The sequence below is a fragment of the Phoxinus phoxinus genome (genome assembly GCF_949152265.1).
Source record: "Phoxinus phoxinus genome assembly, chromosome: 3".
NCBI classification, from domain to species: Eukaryota; Metazoa; Chordata; class Actinopteri; order Cypriniformes; family Leuciscidae; genus Phoxinus; species Phoxinus phoxinus.
The window spans coordinates 7741652-7767337 of record NC_136878.1 but is presented as its reverse complement, the minus strand read 5'-3'; the positions used below and the strand labels follow the sequence as shown (position 1 = coordinate 7767337).

At 35.9% G+C, this 25686-nt stretch overlaps 2 protein-coding genes across 2 annotated transcripts; one reads left to right on the top strand and one right to left on the bottom strand.

Moving 5' to 3' along the window:
* Window positions 1-865: 865 nt before the first annotated feature.
* spring1 (SREBF pathway regulator in golgi 1) lies at window positions 866-7390 on the bottom strand. Its single transcript, XM_079606258.1, has 6 exons — window positions 6942-7390; window positions 6718-6858; window positions 4360-4516; window positions 3003-3154; window positions 1793-1906; window positions 866-1691 (listed from the first exon to the last, which is right to left on the bottom strand). Exons 2-6 carry the CDS (start codon window positions 6808-6810, stop codon window positions 1608-1610), a joined length of 600 nt encoding a protein of 199 aa, XP_079462384.1. The 5' UTR covers window positions 6811-6858; window positions 6942-7390; the 3' UTR covers window positions 866-1607.
* On the top strand, window positions 7317-25380 carry rnft2 (ring finger protein, transmembrane 2). Its single transcript, XM_079606255.1, has 11 exons — window positions 7317-7505; window positions 8736-8813; window positions 10207-10565; window positions 11505-11627; window positions 11829-11905; window positions 12734-12834; window positions 13673-13826; window positions 22191-22340; window positions 22602-22667; window positions 23788-23889; window positions 24766-25380. Exons 2-11 carry the CDS (start codon window positions 8767-8769, stop codon window positions 24898-24900), a joined length of 1314 nt encoding a protein of 437 aa, XP_079462381.1. The 5' UTR covers window positions 7317-7505; window positions 8736-8766; the 3' UTR covers window positions 24901-25380.
* The last annotated feature ends 306 nt before the right edge of the window (window positions 25381-25686 follow it).

Sequence of the window (25686 nt, the reverse complement as noted above, 5' to 3'; positions counted from 1 at the left end):
TTCTTTTTATGCTCATAAGATGTCACAACAAAGATCCCCTCCACAAGTCATCTTTTAAATTACGACTGAAACTTGACAATGATGCGTGAGCGACCGTATCTTTCTAGCAGTGAATTTATACTTTCACTTTCACAATGAGTTAGATTCCTCAGATTAGGCCTTGACAAACATCAGTTACAAAAGGGAGCGCAAATGTTTAGAAGAAAGAAATGCTTGAGACATTTTAGGTGGTTTAAAATGGAAATCCATGAATTTGCATGTTGAATTGCAGCATTTGTGGCATAATGTCAACTATCACTGTAAAAATGGTGCAGAAAAGTTATTTGTAAAGTCAATTGCGTGGTGGGACTGCGGTTTTAAATAGATTTATCACCAGTAGCCTACATCTGTGTCAGGGATTTTCTCTGTGTGAAACATCCTTCTCTGTATTCGTTTAATGGGTTTACATGGGGTGCGTCTCAATCCGCTCCCTAGTTCACTAGTTAGGGCACTGATCAAAGAGACGGATGTTTTAAGGGCTGTCTCAATTGCAAAATCCTACCAGTGCACTGAAACGTTTGCTCTCTAAAAAGTCCCACAATGCACCCTGAAAACTAGGGAGCGTCGATGCTCACTATGGCTGAATCCGAAATCGCCCCCTAAACCCTCAATCAATATTTCCTACGTTTGTCCACTAATGCAGTTCACTCAAATGAGTAAATGAAAACATCGGCTTGATATCATTCATCGGATTGAATGTGTGCACTTGATAACGTCCACTTTGGCTTCGGACACCACTGCAAATGGCCGTTCCCTAATAATGTCCGTTCCCTATTTGAGGGTAAAGGGGGCGATTTTGGATTCAGCCGAACTCACAACACATAATGACGAGCGACAGATGTTTTTATTTTATACAAACCATTATTTAATTATATTTCAGCATAAACATACATTGCTAGACAGGAAATTAACATAATCTAGCAAATATTTATAATTAATTTACGGCTGAAATGTTGCATGTATATGTAACAAGCAAAGTATTTATCATAATGTGCTTTAAATAACATAACAAAAAAGAATACTGTCAGAAAGATAGCAGTTCTGCTGTTGTTCTTAAATACCAGTAGTGATGTTGTACAATGAGGATGTGATGTTGTCGGCGGAAACAGAGTCATCAGTGTCCCAATCACATTTACTTTATTAAAGTAACATATAGTTCACATGCAGGTCGGAAACATAAATCTGAGCTCACACAGACCCTGGGTGTGAGGGGTGCTGCTGTCGAATCATCTGAGGTGCTTTCACTGTTTCCATGAGTGTTTTAGCATGAAGCAACAACACAATGACTCTTTCTGGAATCCCACTCAAAGATAAAATTAGCCAGGCTACCCATACGTGGCCTAATCTTAGCAGAAAAAAGAAATGGGCGGACTCTTTGATGAGATGTTCATCACTGATGAGGTAAAAATAGATGCTACGCACATATGCAGTGTAAAGTCTGTATTAACTCTTTATGATTGTGCATTCAGATTATTTTTCATTTTGGCCCGTCGGGACCCCTGAGAAGACCTCAAAGAAATCTCCTTTATTCGAAGTTGGTTCGCTGGCAAACAATTCGAAAAACAGAGTCATATTGGCTGCAGTTCTGGTGGACTCTCGCCGTAGCAGTATTTCGCCTGCGGGTTCCTGTAGGTGTTTTCATGTTGGACGCTCTGAAACGAGACAATAGCAGGGTATTTTTCTGTATTCTGGTCTGGAACGCCACAAACAAGCTTGAAGCCGCAATAAACTCGACATAGTGTGTGACGCTCACCAGTGAGGAAGTACGACACTTGGCAAGACACAACTCAAAATGATCTTCCACTGCAGTGAAGAGGTTCTGGAACCCTTCTGCGGCTCGGTTTAGAAAACGCTCCAGAAGAGGTTGCTGATGGGAAGAGAGCAGGAGACAGCGAGAGTTTTTTGTCAGAGGGGAGTTTCCAACGAGAGTGGCCTGATTTTCATATTCCGGTAAGGTGACGCACATCTAGTGATCACGAACTTAGAATTGTTTTTAGATCTTACATGTTTTTGGATAGTGTCATCAACATACCAATGCAAGATTCATTAATAGCAGCAGGGTTGTCCTCCACACATTTTTTTACAGACTGATTACAGATTATCAGCTGCAAGTTTCAACAACAAAAAAAAACACAAAAATGTGTGCCAAGTACTGGCATATATATATATATATATATATATATATATATATATATATATATACATATTGAATAATGCTATCTATCTATATCTATATATATGTATATAAATAGATAGCATTATGCAATATATATCTATATATATAGATAGCATTATGCAATATATATTTTTGTAATAATGTATTGCGTAATAATGCAATCATAATGAGCAAACATGAGCAACTTCAGAACGTTGCAACGCATTTCTGCTGTTGTGCTCACTAAACGGAAAATGCAAACCACAATGTGTCTCAATCATTTTTGAAGTGGCATTTTACAGTAAGACTGGATACTGTATGACATTGCAAGTGACCTTGTGGCGTGTGCTGTTTGCCACAAAATTATAGTACCACTTCCACTGTATAGCTATATATATATATATATATATATACACACACCCCATGAAATAAGTTGTAAATAATAATTATAAATAAATAAAAATAACATCAGTCAATTTAAAGATATAATAAATCAATAAAATAATATAATACTAATATTTCATATACTGTACACTAATCACATATTCGATATGTGATGAGAAAAGCCCCCTAAGATAACCCAAGTACATTATATTATTGTGGCAGATGAAAGCATTTAATAGACATACAAAAAAAAATTCCTTATTATTACAAAATGAATGTACACTTTCTCACTCGACATAAAGTTCATTTTGGACCCTGATTACAACAATTCTAGTAAAAAGATTTTCATCCATTGCTGGACTGTTTTAAAGTAATTCAGACACTATGAATAGTAATAAAAATGAAGATTTGTCGTTTGAAATACCTTATCAGGCTGGAGGCAGCAGGACACGCAGAACTCATAGATGCTACAGCATCCATTGGCCAGACAGCTTTTACAGACGTACTGGCTTGAGCTGGGAGCATTAACGTTGCAACATCCATTCACCAGTAAATCCTTCCTCTCACACACATAACCTGAAGAGAAAGATGCGTGGTTAGTGGATGCGAGTGTCATTATAAAGCCCGCAATTCACATTCTCCCCTCTCTGTCCCAATACTTTACAGTCACGCTCCTCATCTATTTTTAAATGCAATCCTATAAAAAGACAAAATGCTCTCCAAAAGCAATAATAATCCAGTTAAAATTGCTACGACCCTGTATTTCCCTCAACTAATACTGTAAAAGTGCCACTCGGAAGTTATACCTATTAACAAATGCAATGATGCGATCACCTTATAAAACTGTAGTCCAAAATCAGGGGAATCTCACAAGTAAAGAACATGTCCAAGTCATACCTCAACCCAAAACCAAATGAAAAACGAAAAATAATTAGCATGATTTTAGCATGGACAATTGACCACACTTTCTGCCAAATTTTCATTACCGCAGAATGGACAAATTATATATTTATTTATGTATTTAATACTGTACTATCTTAACACTGAATTTAAATAATAATGAGAAAAACTGCATTTTACAGATTGCAGATTTCAGTACGATTGATTTTAAATATTCATCATGGGAAAAATCCCAGATTACAGTAAGTATTAAAGTTATGACAACCTATTAAGAATCCCTATTAAAAACCCTCAGTTGCATTGGGTTAATGAGAACTGAAAAAAAGAAAGAAAAAATGATGTAAAATATAATTTAAAAACATCATTTTCTTTACATGTTCTTGTTTTTGGTTGTGGGGGTGAAATATGACTAGGACATTGCCTCTTGAGATTCACCCCAATATTTAACAATTTGCACAGCACAAGTTTCAAGGATGCAAATGACACTCTTTAAAAGGCAGGGTAGGCAATTTTGTGATACTGGTTGAAACTCTTTTCACATCCTGATAGCAATCAATAGAAGTGGTCTAAATATTAAAACATGTACTTATGTTCGTCCAATCATTGCATTCGGTCTGCAAGTTGTTTACGTTCAATATTATTGTAATGTTATGTTCTTTGAGACATGAGGTAATTTAACGGCGTCTCTCGTGACGCTGTGCAGACACTGCGTTCCTGTGTTTTGAAGGAGGCATGGCTTTGGACTGAAGGGAGGGTGGGATCTCATGCTTTCAAAGCTAGCTTGCTATTGCTCGCCTCTGCGAAATTGCTTACCCTACCTTTAATTCATAACGGCTTTGTTGTGAATAGTTGGCCAAGATGGTGAGGGGATGATCACTTACCCAGTTCATCAGTGAGAAGGCTCTTTCCCTGAATTGAGTTTCTGCACTGTGAGATCTGCCTGCTGCTGTTGCCCAGGATGAACTTGACCTTCCACTGGATGGGGTGATCCGAGTCCCTCGCCTCCAGGAGGGTCCGATCCCGGATGGTTCGCTCCTCCTGTACACATCACACGTCACACACAGAACATCATTCGTTTTCCAATACATGGTTCGTCTCCTCTCAGGAGTTGAGATGAGCAAGAGCCTATTGCTGGTCAAGCTAGTTAAAAGCCCCCCTGTAGTGAAAATCAAGTTTTAAAGTTGTTTATTTGTCTGTGTGGTGTTTTTAATATGATTTAAAACAAACCATGTGCAAATTCACCTTTGCTAAATATTTTCTCCTTACAACTGGAGATAATAATATAGATAGATAATATATATACACATATATTATTTGGAAAACTTTTATGTTAAATACTATAAATACTATATACAGTGCTGGTCAGAATCATTTGCCCCCTTGGTAAATATGATCAAAGATGGCTGTAAATAATAAATCTGCATTGTTAATCCTTTTGATATTATATTTAAAAACAATTGCAAAAATCTAATCTTTCATTGAAGTAAAATAATTGAAAGTGGGGGGGGGGGAATCGCATTATGAAATAAATGTTTTTCTCCAAAACACGTTGGGAACAATTATTTGCCCCCTTTTATTAAATATGTTTGCAACCTCCTTTAACAGCTCTGAGTCTTCTCCTATAATGCCCGATGAGTTTGGAGAACACCAGACAAGAGATCAGAGACCATTCCTCCTTACAGAATCTCTCCAGAACCTTTAGATTCCCAGATCCATGTCGGCGCTTCTTCTCTTCGGTTCAGGGACTGGGATGGCCATTGCAGATGCTTGGTTTTGTGCTCAGTGACCCATTTTTGTTTTGATTTTTGTTTTTGGATCACTGTCCTGTTGGAAGATCCAAACATGGCCCAATATAAGATTTCTAGCACAGTCTGTTAGGTTTCGATTTTATATCTGTTGGTTTTTGATCCAATCCATGATGCCATGTATTTGAACAAGATGTCCAGGACCTCTGGCAGAACATTAGACCCACAGCATTAAAGATACAGCAGAATATTTCATTTTACGCATGGGGTACTTTTTTTATCCCTGTGTGCACCAAACCCATCTTAAAGTGTTTGCTGCCAAAAAAGCTTTTTTTTGTTGTTGTTTCATCTGACCATAGAACCCGTCCCGTTTGAAGTGCCAGTAGTGTCCGGTACTTTTCAAACGTTCTATGGTATCAAATATCAAAATCAAAACAAAAATGTGTCACTGAGCACAAAACCAAGCATCTGCATTGGCCATCCCAGTCACTGGCCTGAACCCTATAGAAGATGAGTGGGCTGAACCGAAGGGAAGCACCAACATGGATCTGGGAATCTGAAGGATCTGGAGAGATTCTGTATGGAGGAATGGTCTCTGATCTCTTGTCTGGTGTTCTCCAAACTCATCAGGCATTATAGGAGAAGACTCAGAGCTGTTTTCTTGGGAAAAGAAGGTTGCAAACATATCTAATAAAAGGGGGCAAATAATTGTTGCCAACGTGTTTTGGAGACAAACATTTATTTCATAATGTGATTTCCCCCCCACATTCAATTATTTTACTTCAATGAAAGATTAGATTTTTGCAAATTTTTTAAATATAATATCAAAAGGATTAACAATGCAGATTTATTTTTTACAGCCATCTTTGATCATATTTACCAAAGGGGCAAATAATTCTGACCAGCACTGTATATAGTGCTGTCAAATTAATGAATGGCATCTAACATTAATGATTTTTCATATATATATATATATATATATATATATATATATATATATATATATATTATACACACACACACACACACACACACACACACACACACACACACACACACATATATATATATGTGTGTGTGTGTGTGTGTGTGTTTGTGGTGTGTGTGTGTGTGCATGTGTGTGAAAGTGTATATATATAGTGTATAATCAATGAATGGCATCTAACATAAATTATTTTCATATATATATATATATGAAAAATAATTTATGTTAGATGCCAATTATTTTTCATATATATATATATATATATATATATATATGAAAAATAATTTATGTTAATGCCATTCATTGATTTGACAGCACTATATATATTATTTGGATAAAAAACATTGAATTTATTTGACAGCACTATATAGATTTTTGATCACACACACAAAAAAAATCGACATTTGGTATCGTGCATACTATCAATCTTGGTTCCTCCCTAGTGGGGGGACACAGCAACGCAACACAGCAGCATCAGCAACCCCACTACACCACACTACACTACATACCTGTTTGAGGGTGCTGGTGAGAAAGTAGATGAGCGACAATCCGAACACGACACCCAGGACCCAACGCTTGCGCAAGAGCCGGCGGAACACCATGGAGGCGTTCTTCTGGATGTGCACCAGGTCCAGGTAGATGTGATGGAGCTAAATAAACAGCACTGGTGATCTCAGACAGAGATATCCAGCTGATGCACTAACACAGCATATCTGGCATCAAACACACTCACTGTCACTCTCAGCGATCGCGTGAAGAATATATGACACAGGCCGCCAGTAGAGATCGATTGCCGTCGTTAGTTGGACAAACAGTGAGTTTGTATAGACATTTAACCCATTTTATGCACGAAATGTTCTGGATGGAGACTTATACATTGATATATCTCATTCTGAGAGATGTAACGTTAACGTTAGCTGCAAAAACACAAACAAAACCAGATTGTTGTCAACCCGATTGAAACGTGCGCGGCTTTAATCTAGTCATCTAATCTAATATGCACGATCACAGGATTGTGATGAGATTATTTGTTTAGATCGTAAATTGTTTAAATACTTAGAGTTGCAGAAATCAGGCTGTACAACAACAGCTCTCTCCGTGCGGAAATGCGGAGCTACGCGGAGTCGTGATTGGCTGCATACCGTGTGTACTTCCGGAAACAAATCGGTTCACATCCGCTCTGCAGTCTACATCACTGTCTGATGTTTTCACATTTTTAGGGTTTATGTTAAAAAACATCACGCAAAACAGTGGTTAAAGATTCATTTGTGCGTTTCTGTTGCAAGCTACGATGAAGGTAAGATAATTATGCTCGTTTCTAAGACATTAGATGGGCGTTTAAACCGAAAAAAGCAGTATTCATCACTGGCAGGCTAATGTTCATTCATGGCTTGTTCCAAAGTGTAGAAATATTAGTTCGCCCTAAAATACTTAAGTTACTATATATATTACTACACAACTGTCATTATTAACAACTGTCAAAAATTAACAACATAGAAAATCTATGTATCTATCTGTCTGTTTTAAATGTTAATCATAGTGTATGTCTGTCACAAATGTTTACCATAGTATGTATCTATCTATCTATCTATCTATCTATCTATCTATCTATCTATCTATCTATCTATCTATCTATCTATCTATCTATCTGTCTATCTGTCTATCTTTCTATCTATCTATCTATCTATCTATCTATCTATCTATCACAATAAATTATCTATCTACATGCATATGTACATACACACATTAATGTAATGTAATTCATGAAATGGTTTATCTTTCCTTCACCCAATCATTTCTGTCATCGTTTACTCACCCTTGTATTTTGCGAAATGCATATGACTTTCTTTGTTCTGCGGAACGTAATAGGAGTGATTCATATTTGTATGTTTAAGCTGCATTTCATAAAATAAAAGCAAGATTTTCAGCGATTAATGAAATTTCAGCCTGTTCCTCGCATAAAGAATACATCGCTTCAGAAGACTAGGAATAAAGTGCAAAACCTGCTACTATTTTTTCCATGAAATGTCATTCATGGAGTAGCCTATGTTTGTTTGTTTTTTCACAGAAGAAATTAAGTCCTCTCTGAACTGTCTCTCATATACAGTTGTAATCGAAATTATTCAAACCCCAGTGCAAATCAGGTTTATTAGCTAAATGTACAGACTTTCAGCTGTTTGCAATAGGCTAAACAAATCAATCAAAGTAATTGAAATAGCTCAACACAACTCAACTGTAAATGCAACTTTTGATGACTTCTGCAGTCTCAAAATGATTCAACCCCTTCATGGCAAGCATCTTTGGTACTTTTTGCAAACCTGATTTGCAATGAGAGTTGAATCATTTCGATTCCAACTATATATCACAATTTCATCATCTAAACATTTCCTATTCTATAGTGTGTATACTGTTCATGCTCTTATGTGTCACAATATCATGTTATGTTCTGAATTGTTCTATACAATGTCATTTTGCCCAATTTTATTTGAATTGTTTTATGTAAATAGTAAGAAAATTTTCACCCTAGTTTTGGAGCTCCTGTCGATAAAGCGGGTGCCATGCAGAGACGCCACAGCAGCAACACCGAGGGCATGCCACCAGAAAGGTTGGGTTTTACTCATATACTCTAAATATATTTACAGTTTTAAGTCTAATTTTATCTGGATACATTACCAGCATTTGTGTGTGATGTTGGTTGCCCCTCCAGGCTTTCTAGCCTGAACCATGCTTAGTCAGCAAGCTTTACCTGTAAAGTCACTGTAAGTTGACAAGTAAGTTCAGGTATAGTTACTGAGTTAAATCACTGAGCATTCATTTGACAACAATTGTTAACTGCATTAGTTAGCCCTATAAAGCAAATTTCTAAGGCCTCTAAATGAACATGATCAAAACTTTGCTGAAAAAAGTCTACTACATCCCTTCTGTCATCTGATTGATAGTCTATACCGTTTTAGCAAGGAAATGTCTGTTTAGTAGTATAATTGTAAATATGTCCACCTTGAGGTCTTGGTTCATGTGTCTTCTTGCTGTGAATTTAGGAATAGCTTTAATGTTGTTCGTAATATTTGAAGATGAACACATGATGGACTGAAGCAACTTAGGGTTACTTGATTATCCATACCTTGTTTTTTTCTAGAAAATAATCTTTTCTAATAATTTAAATATGATCTTACTAAGACATATTATTGGCAGATATAGAGTGACAACTGATATTTATGTGTATTTTATGTAAGAAGTCTGCTATACTGTTATAAAAAAATCTGATTTATTTTCATGAGAAGCTATCAGATTTTCATGTTACTGTTTGGACATATTAATATCAGCAACCGTACCAAATTATATATTTTTGCTCCAATTGGGCCTCTGAATAAACTTTTTTAATTTTCTTTATTCATGTATATTCTCCTACCTATATCATACTACATAGGCCTAAGCCATAAAAGGCAGATGTATCAAATATGTAGCCTATCAAAAATGTTGTCTAAAGGTTCAATGAACTGTTCCACTTAATGTTTTATTTAAATTTTTCATTATTTCACATGTCAAGCTTTACAGAGTTAGCATAAACTAACAATAAACAACACTTTTACAGCGTTTATTATTCTCAGTTAATGTAAATTTTAACAATAATACACATTTAAAATAGTTGTATAAAAAATTGTAGGCTATCTGATAACATCAGTTAATTCATTCACTGTAACACAAACAAATAAATCATTTTAATTTTATTACCAAATATTAATAAATGCTGTAAAATATATTGGTCATTGTTAGTTTATGTTAGCTAATGCTTTATTTAACAGATATTCATATATATTTATCTATTACAATAACACTTCAATGTAATCACACTGATTTTGTTTAATGTAGTTGTATTGAAGCCCATTATCCCAATGTTCGAATAAAATAAATAAAATAAAATTCTGCTACTGATTCAGTGGAATATGTGCATTAGGTCTTGCAGTGCAAATGCAGACTGCTGTCTTGTCTTGTTGCAGGAACAGGAGTCAAACTCTCGGTTCAGAGAGTAGTCTTGATGAAGGAGGAGTGTTTGACTGTCTGAAGCCAGACTCTCCTACATCGCCCCAGCAGCTTTTCTCTGGTCTGGTGGGCGTCTCTGCAGGGAACGTGTCCTCAGCTCCCTTCCAGTCTGCGGGAATGGTTCTGGGTTCTCCACCGGACGTCTTCATTCAGATGGCGTCCTCCTCAAGGGACGAAAGCTCTCACCGGACCGAGAGCCCACCTTACCTTCCTCGCCCTCCTCCACACCATCTTCATCATCACTCCGGCCAGCACCGCTCTTCTCTCCTGCATGCGGCCACCTCTGCCGAGAGGCACGGGAGCAGAGATGATGGAGGTGAGAGATGTGTTTACAACACCAAGGACCGCATGATCCATTGAACCAAACTAAATCACTGATTTGAACTGAATAATGACTGTTTACTATTGTGTTTTTTAGAGCTGCTTTACAGCAGTATTGAAATCTTAACATCACTGAATCATTTCCCCCCTATTTATCACTGTAAAGCTGCTTCGAAACAATCTGTATTGTATAAAGCGCTATATAAATAAAGAAGGTGACTTGACTTGTCATGAACAATTATAGTGTAATGATAGATACACTACCGTTTTATTATTAGAATTTAAAATAACTGTTTTATATTTTAAAAGAAACTTTCACCATCATTACTCCAGATTTCAGTGTCACATGATCCTTCAGAAATCATTCTAATATGCTGATTTGCTGCTCAAGAAGCATTTCTTATTATTATTAAAGCTGAAAACAGTTTCAAAATATTTGAAAAAACTTTACTGAAAACCATGATACTTTTTTCAGGATTCCTTGATTCAAAGAAAGTTCAAAATAACATTATGATATGAATGTCAATTTAAAAGGATTATTCTAAAATGAAATACAAATTCTGTCATCATTTTCTCCCCGTCAAGTTGTTCCAAACCTGTATAAATGTCTTTATTTAGCTGAACACAAAGGACGGTATTTTAAAGAATGTTGGTAACCAAACAGATCTTGGGCCCCATTGACTACCATAGTAGAAAAAAAAAAAAAAAACTGGTTGTCAATGGGTTTCAAACATTCTCCCAAATATCTATATTTGTGTACAATAGAACAAAGGCATTAATACAGTTTTGGAAAAACTTGAGGGGGAGTAAATGATGACAATATTTTCATTTTTAGGTGAACTATCTGTTTAAGGCATCCTCACTAAATAAAAGTATCAATTTCTTACAACAAATGACTGACGTCAAAACTTCTTGCATACCTGCCTGTTCGCAGGTGACGATGCCTCTACACCTTCTCCTGCTCTCTCTGAGCTCAAGGCCGTGGTCACATGGCTTCAGAGAGGATTCCCTTTTATCCTCATTCTCCTTGCTAAAGTCTGCTTTCAGCACAAGCTCGGTAGGTTCAATATACTATGAGCTGCCTTTGCTGTTGAACGCATGAGTCAAATAAGAGCTCGTGCAATTTAGATAAATTGATCACTGATGTTTTTTTGGACCAGAGATAATTAATATATAATCTAAAATGTAATAACTACTGTTTTTCAGAAGATATGTGAAATGCAAGTTGCTGAAACATGATTCTCTTTGTATTTCTCAGGAATTGCTGTTTGCATTGGAATGATCAGCACATTTGCCTTTGCTAACTCAACGCTGAAGCATCAGGTGGCATTGCGGGTGAGATATGTTTGATTCATCGTTTTATGCTCTAGTTAAGTTACTGGCTGTTCTGGTTTCTGCATTTGCTCATATACACTAGGAGACATTTGCTTTCCACCTTAAGCAAGACATATACAATACCGTTTAAAAGTTTGGGGTCAGTAGGATTTTTTCAATGTTTTTTGAGTAATGTCAAAACTGAATTTTCAGCATCATTACTCCAGATTTCAGCATCACATGATCCTTCAGAAATCATTCTAATATGCTGATTTGCTGCTCAAGAAACATTTCGTATTATTAACAACGTTGAAAACAGTGCTTAATATTTTTGTGAAATTCTTTGATGAATGGAAAGTTCATTAGAAGCATTTATTTGAAATTTGTAACATTGCAAATGTCTTTACTGTCACTTTTGATATATTTAATGTATCCTTGCAGAATAAAAGTATTGAATTCTATTTAAAAAAATAAAACTGACCCCAAACTTTTGAACAGTAGTGTATACGTAGTCACTACAGTGTTAAGTCATAGTATTAAGTCACTACAGTGGGGGTTTCCTTGTAATGCGTGTACTGTAAGTTGCATTGGATAAAAGTTTCTACTAAATAACTGTTTTCATAAAGGTCCTGTGTGTGATATTATTTTTTTGTTAAATTATTCTTATTATATCCAGTGTAATGTGCAACTAGCTCCCTGATGAGTGTAAATAAATGATCTTGTGCTCTCAACGTTACTCTTTTTTTAAAAATTAGTTCCTAGCCAGAATGACACTACTGTAATAATTCATTAATGAGTTGTTCTGCTTAGTACATGCTGTACGTGTCATTGTGATGGATGTATTTTCAGGAGGAGAGATCTGTGTTTACAACTCTCTGGATTATGATCTTTCTCGCTGGCAACATTGTGTATGTGTACTACACCTTCAGTGTTGAGGAACTTCACAACAGGTACAGGCCCATTCATTAGTTTCAGAGTCACTATTGTAACTGGTTATGTGTATCAAACATTCATCTATTTTTATGTTATCCTGCATGTTCCTAGAATGTTATGGTTTTTGCTTTATACCTTTGAAAAATTTCATTTACTCCATGTTGTCATTTTGCAGCGTGATCTCTCATTTTATGTTTGTGTATATCAGCATTTGTGAGTATTTAGCTTTCCATCATTTTTCATTATTCACATTTGAACCAGCTTTTAAATGAAAGCATTCACTGTTTTCATTTTTAGTAGTTTGTTTGTTATTATTTCTTATTTACTACCATTCAAAAGTTTGGGGTCGCTAAGACTTCATTTGTTTGATCAAAAATACAGGAAAAACTGTAATATTGTGAAATATTATTACAATTTTAAATAACTGTTTTGTATTTTAATATATTTTAAAAGAAACTTTCAGAATCATTACTTTAATATTCTAATATGATGATTTGCTGCTCAAGAAACATTTCTTATTATTATCAGTGTTGAAAACATGTTGTTCTGGTTAATATTTTTGTGGAAACCTTGAATTTTTTTTCAGGATGCTGTGATGAGTAGAAAGTTTAAAAGAGCAGAGTTGATTTGAAATATAAATCTGTTAACATTATAAATGTATTTATTTTTGATTAATTTAATCAAAAAACAAATGTCTTGCTGTATAAATGTATTAATTTCCTACTGATCCCACATTTTTGAATGGTAGTATATCCTAAATAAATATTAAAAATGTATATTAGAAAATCACATTATTTGTAGTTAATTACAATATTAAGAAACATTTAAAAAAATAACGTTTTTTTTTCTCCCCAGCCTTATTTTTGCTAAGCCAAACATCAACAGTTTTGATTTCTTTCACCTGATCTGGGCTGTTGGAATAACAGATTTTGTGCTGAAATATTTCACCATCGAGCTGAAATGCCTCATACTGTTCCTCCCTAAAATGATCCTCGCATTCAAGTCCAGGGTAAGATGACAATTTACCATGTTTCACATTACTCTTCTTCAATGTACTGTAATGTTGAATACTACAGTCCTACAATATAAATGTCATTTGAATATTGGTCAACCGATATGTCATTTTTACTAACTGATGCCCATACTAGTATTTATAGAGCAGAATGGCATATAATATATATATATAAATCTTTCCACAATAGTCTGGTAAAATGTACACTGTAAACCCGAACAATGAAATTAACCAAATGAAATGAGTTTATTTCACTCAAATATTACTTAAAGTTCATTGCACTTAATAGACAAAGGTTAAGTGAACTCAATAACTGATTTTAAAAGCTGCTTAAGGTGAGTAAATATTGAAATGAAGTGTTATTTTGTGTGTTTTTGCACAAGATGAATATAGGGAGAGATGTGTTAGTGTTGTGAAGGGGTTTCTGTTATGTTGCAGCGTTGCAGGGGTTACCATTATGGTGAAGAGTAGATCCTGTAGTTAGGTCAAGGATGGACTGCAAAAATATAGCTGCATCTGAAATGGTATACTGTGTGAGTAGGGACTACATTTGAATTGAATTTTACTTCGCAACCGTTAAAAAAGTGTGTTCTATATATAATATAAAATGTGTATTGTATGAATTAAATTTGGATGCACTACATCCGCCATGTTTCTACTGTCATGTGACCTACCAGTGTCAGTTGCGTCGCTTCACTTCCATTCATAAATCCTCTCCCATGGCCTCATGGGATAGTAAAGTGCGTACTTCTGAATATCGGCAGAAGTAATAGATCATCTGGGGACTTTTTGCCTACTGTTTTTTTGTTGTTGTTTAATACTACTTTTTTGGCATACTATATAGTAGGGAAGTATTTGATTTAAGACACAGCGTATGTACAGTATATGGCATGTTAAGCACATGCAGGTGATGGTCTCTTTGTTATATATTATAACATGCAAGTGTGCTATTGCTAGCTAGCAGCTAATTGTAATTTATGTGAGTTAACATGATGTTTATGCAAATTGTATGACTTTAGATTTAAATGAATTTGCAGTTAACATGTTTGTGTAGTACAAAATAAAAAATGTGAGATCTACTTAATCTCAGAGTTTGTTAAATTAAAAAAAATTGTTTTAGCTCTGCCAACTTTTTAGGCTTTACAATGCTGAAATGATTTGTTGAGTACCAGTATGTTTTTTGGCTTATGGACTTTAAATCAAGCCTCTGGCAAATAAAACTTATTGGATCTCTGAAGTCTTCATGTTTTAGCATGATGTAGAGCTGCACGATTCTGGAAAAATGGAGAATCACAATTTTTTTTCTTTTAAATAGAGATCATGATTCTGAGGAGACAAGAGATAACTAAACAAATGAACATGTAATTTACTAGAAGTCCTGACACAATGTTAATTGATTCAGTCTACGTCAAATGTTTAATTAACTTGAAAAAAATTATACAATTGTTATTTAGAAGCGCCACGTTACTTTCAAAAGGATTTGCTCTATTTTGCTCACTTCCGTAGACATCAGTGTTTATATCCAAGATATAAACTTATCCAGTACTTCTGTGAAAATTGTAGGGCTGTTTTCGACTAAGGATTTTCATAGTCGAATCTGATTCGTTAGATTTTGCCATAGTCGACTGATAGTCGAACCTTTTTTTTTTTTTTTTTTTTTTTTAGATAGCAGCTAGATTTTTTCCATTTCAAACAAAAGAGCTAAAAAACACATATCACACATATATCATAACATTTCATAAACATGAGGAGCAATATGAGAGAGAAATTTGGCGATCGTTGTTTAGGTAGGCTACATTAAACCACGTAAAGCTTTTTAACGCACATGAGAACCGCGTGGAGTCAACTCACAGCCGCTCCGCAGCCCTGCTGAAAATGTGAAGCAGAAACGCTTAATATCAGATAACGTCCATAATAATTGGACTCCGGGTTCGATTTTTTTTACCATTTTCAGTGGTTATGAGGAGCAATATGAGAGGGAAATTTGGTAATCGTTGTTTAGGTACATTAAACCACGTAAAGCTTTTTAACGCACATGAGAACCGTGTGGAGTCAACCCACAGCCGCTCCCGCAGCCCTGCTGAAAATGTGAAGCAGATTTTTGAATACATTTTTATTTATTTACATTAGTAAGCTACAGGACATCGTCTTTCAAAACATGACCTGCGCGAAAGCGAAAAAATAAATAAAATTGTACCCAGCCCTTCTGAAAATGCGAATGCGTCTCTGTCCCCAGCACATTTCAAACCAAACTGACGCCCATGTATTCGACTATGAGGTTCATAGTCGAATCAGACCTCTCCGAATCGAATCGTCGAATCCTCGACTATTAGAAGTCAGCCCTAGAAAATTGTAATATTTGTAACACCAAAATAACGATGCTGTGTGGTTATAAAGACAGTTTGTGAAGCGGTTTCATACTGCAGCGCCCATGCAGATTTATATGTTCCCGTGTGATTTTGTCAAAGGTTTGATAGACATAGACGAATCGTTGTCATTTAGGAATGAGATCGCATGGGTGTTTGAATCGAGATTGTGGTCTTTTAACTGTTAACTGTGCAGCTCTAGCATGATGAGATTATGGTCAGGGAGGATATCTCTGGTAGCTCCATTCAGTTCCAAAGTACCAGTTCAAACTGGGTGCAACTGGCAAGTTAAGGTGAAAAAAACAAAATAGTGTGCCGTGCCACCCTGCCTGTGCGGTTGGCTGCTATGAAGGCAGTGTGTGAGCTCATTGGCCCACTGGGGCTGGGATGAGGTCATCTCTCTGAGGAACACACATGCACACAGACACGCACATACGCTCTTATACAATCACCCATTCATTGGAGTGAGAGTATGAGTCTATTACAGCAAGAACCGCTCTGCAAACACACCACACTCTCTATAACATCGAGTAATCAAGCATGTGCAACCCGCTCCAAACCATTTGTTTGACTCAAACACACGCTTTGCATCCACATCTGCTAAGATAATCTGATTTGCACAGTTTCTGTTCCTCTGAAGCTCTGTTCCAGGAACTTACCATTGTTCCTGCCCATATTACACTTCTAGCTATTAACATCTCCATACCCACCCCCTGAAACCGAACACACACTTTCCACCTCTTGTATCAAGCCCAGGTGGCACACTTTCAGGCGATGATGTCATGGTCAATGTGTCAGGCTTTCCGCTGACTTTCCATGCCCAGCATCACCACAGCTACAAAGACACAACACAACACATACACATGCATCCATACATGTCAGTATAACCCCTCAACGTAATTGCTTCAGCAAGCCTGTGCCTGTCAGTATGAACGCACACTGTCCATAACACTTCAGTGCACACGTATATGAGGACCGAGGAATCAATAATTCTGTCACAAAACCTAGTGAGTGGCCTTGTTGTCTACTACCAACATAGGCACATAGAAAATGGTATTTTATTTTATTTTAAATAACTATTGGCATACTATTTTAATAATTTGATACTCCTAATTGATATGTAAGCATAACTTTTCATACACTACCAAAAGTGACAGTAAAGACATTTATAATGTTGTAAATATTTATATTTCAAATAAATGCTTCTTTTGAACTTTCTATTCAGAAAGATTCTTGAAAAAAATGCATCTCGGTTTCAGCAAAAAATTTAAAGCAGCACAATTGTTTTCAACATTGATAATAATAGGAAATGTTTCTTGATCTGCAAATCAGCATATTATAATTATTTCTGAAGGATCATGTGACACTGAAGACTGTTCAAATAGAAAAGTTATTTTTAATTGATAACATTTGACAATATTACTGATTTTACAGTATTTTTGATTCAATACATGGTGAGCAAAAGATACTACTTGTATAAACATTAAAAAAGGCCGCACGCACGCACACACACACACACACACACACATATACTGCAGAGGGATGTAAAGACAGTAATCGACAACAGACTACTGAGGGGACATTTACACTACAACGATGTACTAAAAACTGAGTAATTTCTCCTTCGTGTTTTTCGAGACCACATTGTCAAAACAATCAGCGAAAACAAATCAAAACGCTGTATTCTGCTGCCCGGCCAGTAGTTGGCGATGTCACTTTGTAAAGAAACACTACGCACCTATAGACATGACTTCACTGCTTTCAGATATTTGTGGTTTTGTTGTTAACACGGTGACGATAACAGTATCGTTTTCAAAAATGTTCACTTTGAAACACGTTTTCAAAAGTTTGCGATTTCAGGCCCCTAAAATATCGTTGTTGGGTAAATAAATGACCAAAACGCATAATTATTTTTCTATTTTTAGTTGAAAACGGTTTGGCATAAACGCCCCCTGAAACATAGATAACAAGATATACACAAGATAACAAGGGGCTAACAAGGGACAGGTGAGAGTAATTAATCAGTGTGGGAACAAACAAGGGTAACTATGGTAACAAACAGGTTGACTAAGGGAACAAAGGCAAACATGACCTAAACACAGGTAGTGAAACTAACCATTTTCCAATAGAAAATGCATATCAAAATAAGAGTCCTTAATCAATACAGGTGAAACAAACAGGAATTGTTACAACAATATATGTTATGTGGTTAGTTAACGTCATGTATTCACAACGAGACACTTTTTGTGTATTCACATTTGACAGTTTTTTTTTGTCAATCCAAAGTTGTTGTCATCTGAAATAGTCATAAATGACTTATGTATAAATAGTCATTTATATTTTTTAATGAAGAACAAGTGGTGCATTTTTTCTCTCTCTGTAGTTGATCATTTTATGCAATCACAGAGAATGATGGGAAATGTTGTTTTGTTGCACAAGCGTATTATTTTCTGCCAAGATCGATCTCGATTCTTCATCTACAGTACACAAAATGCATTGCTCATTCTAATATTTCTTTAATTGTCTTTCACTAAATTTGCAGCTAAAAGAAAATCTTAAATATCATAACATGACTTGAATACAGCATTTGTGTATTGAAATTGATGGGAATGGGGGTCTGATTATATGAGAAACAGATGCATAGAAAAATGTTGTTGTTTTTTTAAAGAAAATCTGATGTAGCCCTTAGATAAATGAAGCCATTTCCCACCCTGAGGACCTCCACCTGTGTTTGATAATTGTTTCGTTATTGTTGTTTTGAAGTCACGGACACGGCTGTTAAAACTAAGAGGAAATGAGCTGCTCCCCCATGATGCAGTTGGACCAACTTTTCAGTAGTTGGATGAATTCCAGCTCCAGTTTGTCTAATCGCTTAAGTGTGAGCGAATACAGGGCTTGCAGGGACTCTGGCTAAGATGAATTGCTTGCGTACGGAGGTTACAGATCTCCGTCAGTCAGCTAGCAAGCTCCCCAACAGGGTGATTAATCGCTGTCAGGTGGAGTCCAACAAGTCATTATGCATCCTGTGCTGTGACTAGTGTCAGGCAGTCAGCACTTGATGTGGGTGATTATGACTTCAGACATTCACTAGATGATTGTGGATCTTGGATTAGTTACTAAACTGACAGACCTTCATTAGTAGTAATAGTAATATCACATTCATTATTTTGCAGGACATCTCTTCTGCTCACCTAGTCTGCAATTATTTGATAAAAAATACAGTAAAAAACGTAATATTTTGAAACGAGTATTATGATTTAAAGAACGGTTTTCTATTTGAATACATTTTAAAATGTAATTTATTCCTGTGACGCAAAGCTGAATTTTCAGCATCATTACTCCAGTCTTCAGTGTCACATGATCCCTCAGAAATCATTCTGATATGATGATTTGCTGCTCAACAAATCAAAGTTTAAAAGTTGTGCAAATTTAAATATTCTGTGTAAACCGTGATTTTTGTTCAGAATTCTTTGATGAATAGGAACAGCATTATTTGAAATAGAAATATTTTGTAACAAGAAAAAAAAATGTCTTCTATAAAATCTGTTCAGGTGACTGTCCTGTGCATTCTTCTAAAGAAAATATGATTGGTGCTTACTTGTTTTTAAGGGTTTCTGTGAGGTTGCTAGGGTGTTCTGGGTGGTTAATGTGATCTGTGGATGACTTGTATACTTTCATCAGTGCAAGTTAATTTTTTTTTTTTTTTTAAATCTTTACCAGGTGAAAGAATTAATGAATCATTTTTCTATTATTACACGCAACTTTTTGGGACTTTAGCTTATTCACCGTATCCCCCAGAGTTCGATAAGTCCATACATACCCTTTTCATCTCCGTGCGTGCCTTAACTCTGTCTGACGCACCCACCACTAGCCTAGCTTAGCACAAAGACTGGAGGTAAACGGCTCCAGCTAGCATACTGCTCCCAATAAGTGACAAAATAACGACAAATGTTGTGATTTGTATAGTCACAGCGTGTACAAATAACAAGGTCACATGAGACACAGCCATCTTCTAACCGTATACATACTGGGAACTATATTCTCAGAAGGCGAAGCTCTGCTACTTGGGCGGAGTGATTTCAAGTTTTATTTTTGTTGGTTCCTTCATGTTCAGTGTTTTCAGACTTGATTTTAGGCTTTTTGATCAAAAACCATTACATATAAGCTACACATTCAGCCACACTCGACTCTGAGACAGCAAACGTATAATCTGACAGTTATAGGTCACTACGGTGTCTGCAGAGGCACTAAACCCAACTAAAACAGCCTAAAATAGAAAATGATGAAATATAATTAATTTTATATAGTGGATAATGAAAGAGAATTCACAATGGGGGCATGTTTGCAAAGCATTTTAAATATCCGTGTATTTTTGTAATTTTCTTGGGCTGTTTTTGTCTTGATAAGCTACAAAGCTGTCTATGCTATGCTATGTCTTTGTCTGTTGGGTATATTTGAAGCATTCCATCCTGTTTTTCACTATCAGTTTAGACGCAGAGGCTTCGTTGCATGACGTAGCTCAGCGTGAAAGTGTTGCCCTTTGACGCTGAAGTTAGATGAGATTTACTGTTATCCCGCTACTTTGAAAATGTTATGATTAGGGATTGGGTAGGGTGGGCTTGTTATATGATGTGGGTAGCAGGTGTACTGCGTTTCTGCCAGTTTTGTTTGCTGCACAGTAAATTGCCAGGAAGGCGCAGAGCGCTGGACTGTGGCCATTTTTCGGTAGAAGAACACCCCCCCCCCCCCCCCCCCCCACACTCCATGTCACAGCATCTTTAAAGCTTGAGGGTAAGATGTTCACAGTTCATGAACGAACAGATGAGATGAGACTGGGATCATGTCCAAATTCAGCTAGAGGAAGGATGTGTGGTTTTTAGTGTTGCCATCTCATGCCGGTGCTTGAGTGTCGCTCAGTTTGTAAAGGTGTTGTTAAACAGTTGGCCGTCATAGCTGGAAGTCTTACAAGCATCATAGTGAAATGAGCCTGTTTGAGTTTATAAACATTTAGTGGATAATAATAATATACACTTATTATTATTATTATTATTATTATGATTATTAATATGCTTACTATGATTTATTGAAGATTTACTGGATAATAATAATAATTTAAAATTATTGTTATTATTATTATGCTATCTGTTTTACACAAGTATATTGTTTCATATGACAATTTTTCACTACGATGAGCCTGTATGATTAACTATACGTTCAGTGGAATTTATTATTATGCTAGCTGCTTTATCTGATAAACATTTAGTGGAAATTATGAAATAATTATAATAATAGTAGTAATCATGTTCCATAATATTTTCCACTAAATAGCTCAACGTTATTATAAATTGTATGCTAGGTGTTTTATCCAATGAACAAAACATACATTTATCCAATAGCTTCATGATATGATGTAAATAAATAATTTTGTAAGTACGTACATTGTTTCATATGACTACTTTGTGAGAGAGAGAGAGAGAGAGAGAGAGAGAGAGAGAGAGAGAGAGAGAATATTTGTTAGTGCTATTGTTGTTGTTATTATTTTGCTTGCTGTTTTATCCAATGAACAAAACACATATTTATCCCACAAGCCTCATAAATGTAATGGGTTTTACACATATTCTGTAAAACCCATTACATTTATGAGGCTTGTGGGATAAATTATACTGAGAGTATATTGTTTCAGATTATTGATATTTATTCATTGAACTGATAGTCCTGGTGATGGATCAATGCAATGTTATCGGTTTGCTAAATTACCCAGTCTAGCATCTCACACCAGACACCACAATGATTAGAGATCTGAAAAGTAGACGCACTAATATGAGTCTTTTGTCTGATTGAAATTCTTTGAGACTTTTGTGGGCACGTCTGACATCTGACCTGCTCTACCACTCCAGAAGAATTCATTCCTATCTGGACAGAGACTCTGAGTCTTTATCAAGGGTTTAGTTTGAGTGGTTTGAATGTAGATCTGTGTCTGTGTTTGACCTTTCAGGGGAAGTTTTATCTGCTCATAGAGGAGCTGAGTCAACTTTTCAGAGCTTTGGTTCCCATCCAGCTGTGGTACAAGTACATCATGGGTGAAGATCCGTCCAGCAGCTACTTCCTGGGGGCAACGCTGATTATCATTTACAGTCTTTGTAAGGTAGTCTATCTGATTTTGCCTTTTCCATGTAACTTTAATGCTGATGTCATTCTCCTTTGTTTTTATTTTATTTACTTGATTCTTTTGTTGCAGTGTTATATTTTTCAAACCTTTTACAAAAGACCTTTATGTACACAAGATAAATTTCATGTGACGTTGCACTTCAGAGCCTTTCAAAATCTCTTTTTCAGAGCTTATTATTTAGGCAATCTTTTCTGTACTTGTGTGTGGCGTTAAATTTGCAATTTTGTTCTGTTTCAGTCATTTGATTTGTGTGGAAGAATATCTGGCATTCGAAAAGCATTCGCCATTCTCTGTAGCTCACAGGTGAGTGCTTTGTCCTGAATGTCCTCTGCCTTGACATTTATTAAAGTAAACAATAAACAAATATGTATAACAATTGTAAATGTATAACAATAAATAACAGTGGTTTGATTAGGAAATGTATCTCCGGGTCTGGCGGTAGCACTTTTAGCATAGCTTAGCATAGATCATTGAATCTGATTAGACCGTTAGCATCTCTCTCAAAACGATGACCAAAGAGTTTCGATATTTTTCCTATTTAAACCTTGACTGACCTTAAACCTGTAGTTACATCGTGTACTAAGACCGACGGAAAATGAAAAGTTGTGACTATACTCTCATTCCTGCATAATAATCAAGGAACTTTGCTAACCATGTCGGCCTAGAAAATCGCAACTTTCATTTTGTGTTGGTCTTAGTACACGATGTAACTACAGAAGAGTCAAGGTTTAAATAGGAAAAATATCAAAACTCTTTAGTCATTTTTTTGAGAGAGCTGCTAACGGTCTAATCAGATTCAATGATCTATGCTAAGCTATGCTAAAAGTGCTACCGCCAGACCCGGAGATCGGCTGAATGGATTCGAAAACTGTAAAACTCAACTGTTTAACTCTAGGGGAGTTGGAAAATGAGCCTATTTCCAAAAAAAGTGAAGTGTTCCTTTAAGCATTTCTCCAAAAAGAAAACATTATAAAGTGCTAACCAAGTAGCACATTGCGTTCTAATTCGGTGCTCATCTGCCCGCCTGTACATTCATCATCAATAAGGTGTATACTGAATTTGATCTTTTAATATCACTGTTTTAGTACACTAAGGCGCTTAAAGTGTTTTTCACCTTAGCGTTTTAGAATGTCCCGCTGTTTTTAGTGATTGAAATACTGCAGCAGCTGCTGCATATGGATCACAAGTTCCCAAAGCCCAAACATTGATAACAATATGATATATTTCTTGAGCAGCAAATCAGCATATTCGAATGATTTCTGAAGGATGTGATTCTAAAGACTGGAGTAATGATGCTGAAAATTCAGAAATAATACTTTTAAAATACATTAAATTGGTCTTTTAAATAGTAATAATATTTCACAATGTTACTATTTTTACTGTATTTTATTTATATATATATGCCTGTGCATGTGTTTCACAGAGTTACGGTACGAGAGCCAGTTCTCAGCAGTGCAGTGAGGCTGGGGATGTGTGTGCAATCTGCCAGGCTGAATTCAGAGAGCCAATCGCACTGCTCTGTCAGGTAACAGACAATGACTCACGAATTCCACTATTGTTACACATATTACAGGGTCAGTACAGTGACCAAGGAAACTATTAAAGTGTAACTTTGCCGATTTTCAACCCGCTTTGTATTGTTACAGTTACAATGTCTGAAGTATAAACAATGTTCACTCATTCTCCGTGTTACCTGGACTGAGAAATTCACGTTTATTTGTCCGCTGAAGTCCACGTCATCCGGCAGACTTTTGACAGCTCAGGGGCTTTCATGAAAACAAGGTTTCGTTCATTTTTCCCCCCTCTCTGTTTGGCCTAAAACTCTGTTCATTGTCATCTAGTTTAAAATGATGACTACAAACACAGAGGTTTTTTAGATTTTCCACCACTGCGTTCAAAGACGTCTTTACAGCCTTTAGTCACTGACTACAACACGCTGGATACATCACTGGAAATCAATAGTAACTCACTCTTGCTAAAGGTTTACTCTTTGAGTTCTTGCACCCAGGAAAAATACAAGTTGACATCATTATGACTAAAAGTTTGCTACGAGGTATTTCCTTCTAAAGCAAGGCGCTATTTAACTGTATCCATAGCAGACTTGGAGTAACCTTGGACAGTAACATGCCCAGTGCATTATGGGTGTTGAATTTTTTCTACTTATTTGACAAACGGGAAGACCGCAGCCTTTTTTCTCCAATTTCTAGTCAGGTTGCCCCGATTGAATTTTTTTTTCTTTCCCTTTGTACTGTATAGGCAGCCAAGTTTTATTGAAAGGCCATTTTGCCAGCGGTGAAGTACCACTTTAAATAACATTTATGGGAACAGATCTGCACACTCTCAACTTCATGAGATGCTCTTTAAACAGTTCCTGTGTGGTAAATGTGTTGTCTTTCTGCAGCATGTGTTCTGTGAGGAGTGTTTATGCCTGTGGTTTGACCGCGAGAGAACGTGTCCGCTGTGCCGGTCAGCAGTGGTCGAAACTCTGCGTAACTGGAAGGATGGGACGACGTCCGCACACTTTCAGATCTACTGAACGGAGACCCAGCTGAATGACAAAGGTTTTCTGGTCCAGTTGAATCAGATGAAACATGTTCACCATGCATACAACGTTGCTGTTCGTAATGTCATATGATGAAACATGGCCGTAGAAAAGTGTGACAAAATGTTACATTGTTGAATGTACAATAGCATTACATTATGTGTGATAGCAGAGTGGAAAAGGTGTGTTTTGTCTTCTTATACAACAAGTATAACAAGTATTTACTTGCTTTTCAACAAGTAAAACTTGTTGAATTTTTAATATTATCATTACTAAGCATGATAATCAACTGTTTTGTAACACTTTGTTTTGGTTTATCCAAGCTATTAAACTAAATCCAGAGTCAACTGTTTTTTTGCAAAGGTCTAAATTGTTTATTACAATGAAAATTCACAAGACATAAAGCTTTAGAGCAAGTTAACCATGGGAAATTTAAGCGAGTTCACTGTGGTAAAATAAAATAATTATCGCCTCATTGGTTTATTTATTTAAAATCATGACAACAGTAATATGATAAAAAACAGTGATGGTGAATTAATAATTACATTTATTAATAATACTGTTAAGAAGTTATTTTTCAGCCCAGTTAATTTGCCTAAATGTCTAGAGCTATCGATTTCATAATGACATTTAAAAGAGTTCTCTGTGTCAGGGTTATTATCCTTCAATAAATCTAAAACTATTAAAAAACATGGCTGTTCATTGAAATAAAATAAAACATAAATATTAGGTGAAAAACATCAACTAAATGAAAATTAGAAATGTTGTCTTGTCAATAAA

Coding starts and splice junctions, on each gene's coding strand:
- spring1 (XM_079606258.1), bottom strand. CDS start 6,810: ATGGTGTTCCGCCGGCTCTTGCGCAAGCGTTGGGTCCTGGGTGTCGTG. Junction 4,517..6,717: donor TCACCAGCACCCTCAAACAG/GTATGTAGTGTA, acceptor TGATGTGTACAG/GAGGAGCGAACCATCCGGGA. Junction 1,692..1,792: donor AGTGTCGTACTTCCTCACTG/GTGAGCGTCACA, acceptor GTCTCGTTTCAG/AGCGTCCAACATGAAAACAC.
- rnft2 (XM_079606255.1), top strand. CDS start 8,767: ATGCAGAGACGCCACAGCAGCAACACCGAGGGCATGCCACCAGAAAG. Junction 12,835..13,672: donor GTTGAGGAACTTCACAACAG/GTACAGGCCCAT, acceptor TTTTCTCCCCAG/CCTTATTTTTGCTAAGCCAA. Junction 22,668..23,787: donor CCATTCTCTGTAGCTCACAG/GTGAGTGCTTTG, acceptor TGTGTTTCACAG/AGTTACGGTACGAGAGCCAG.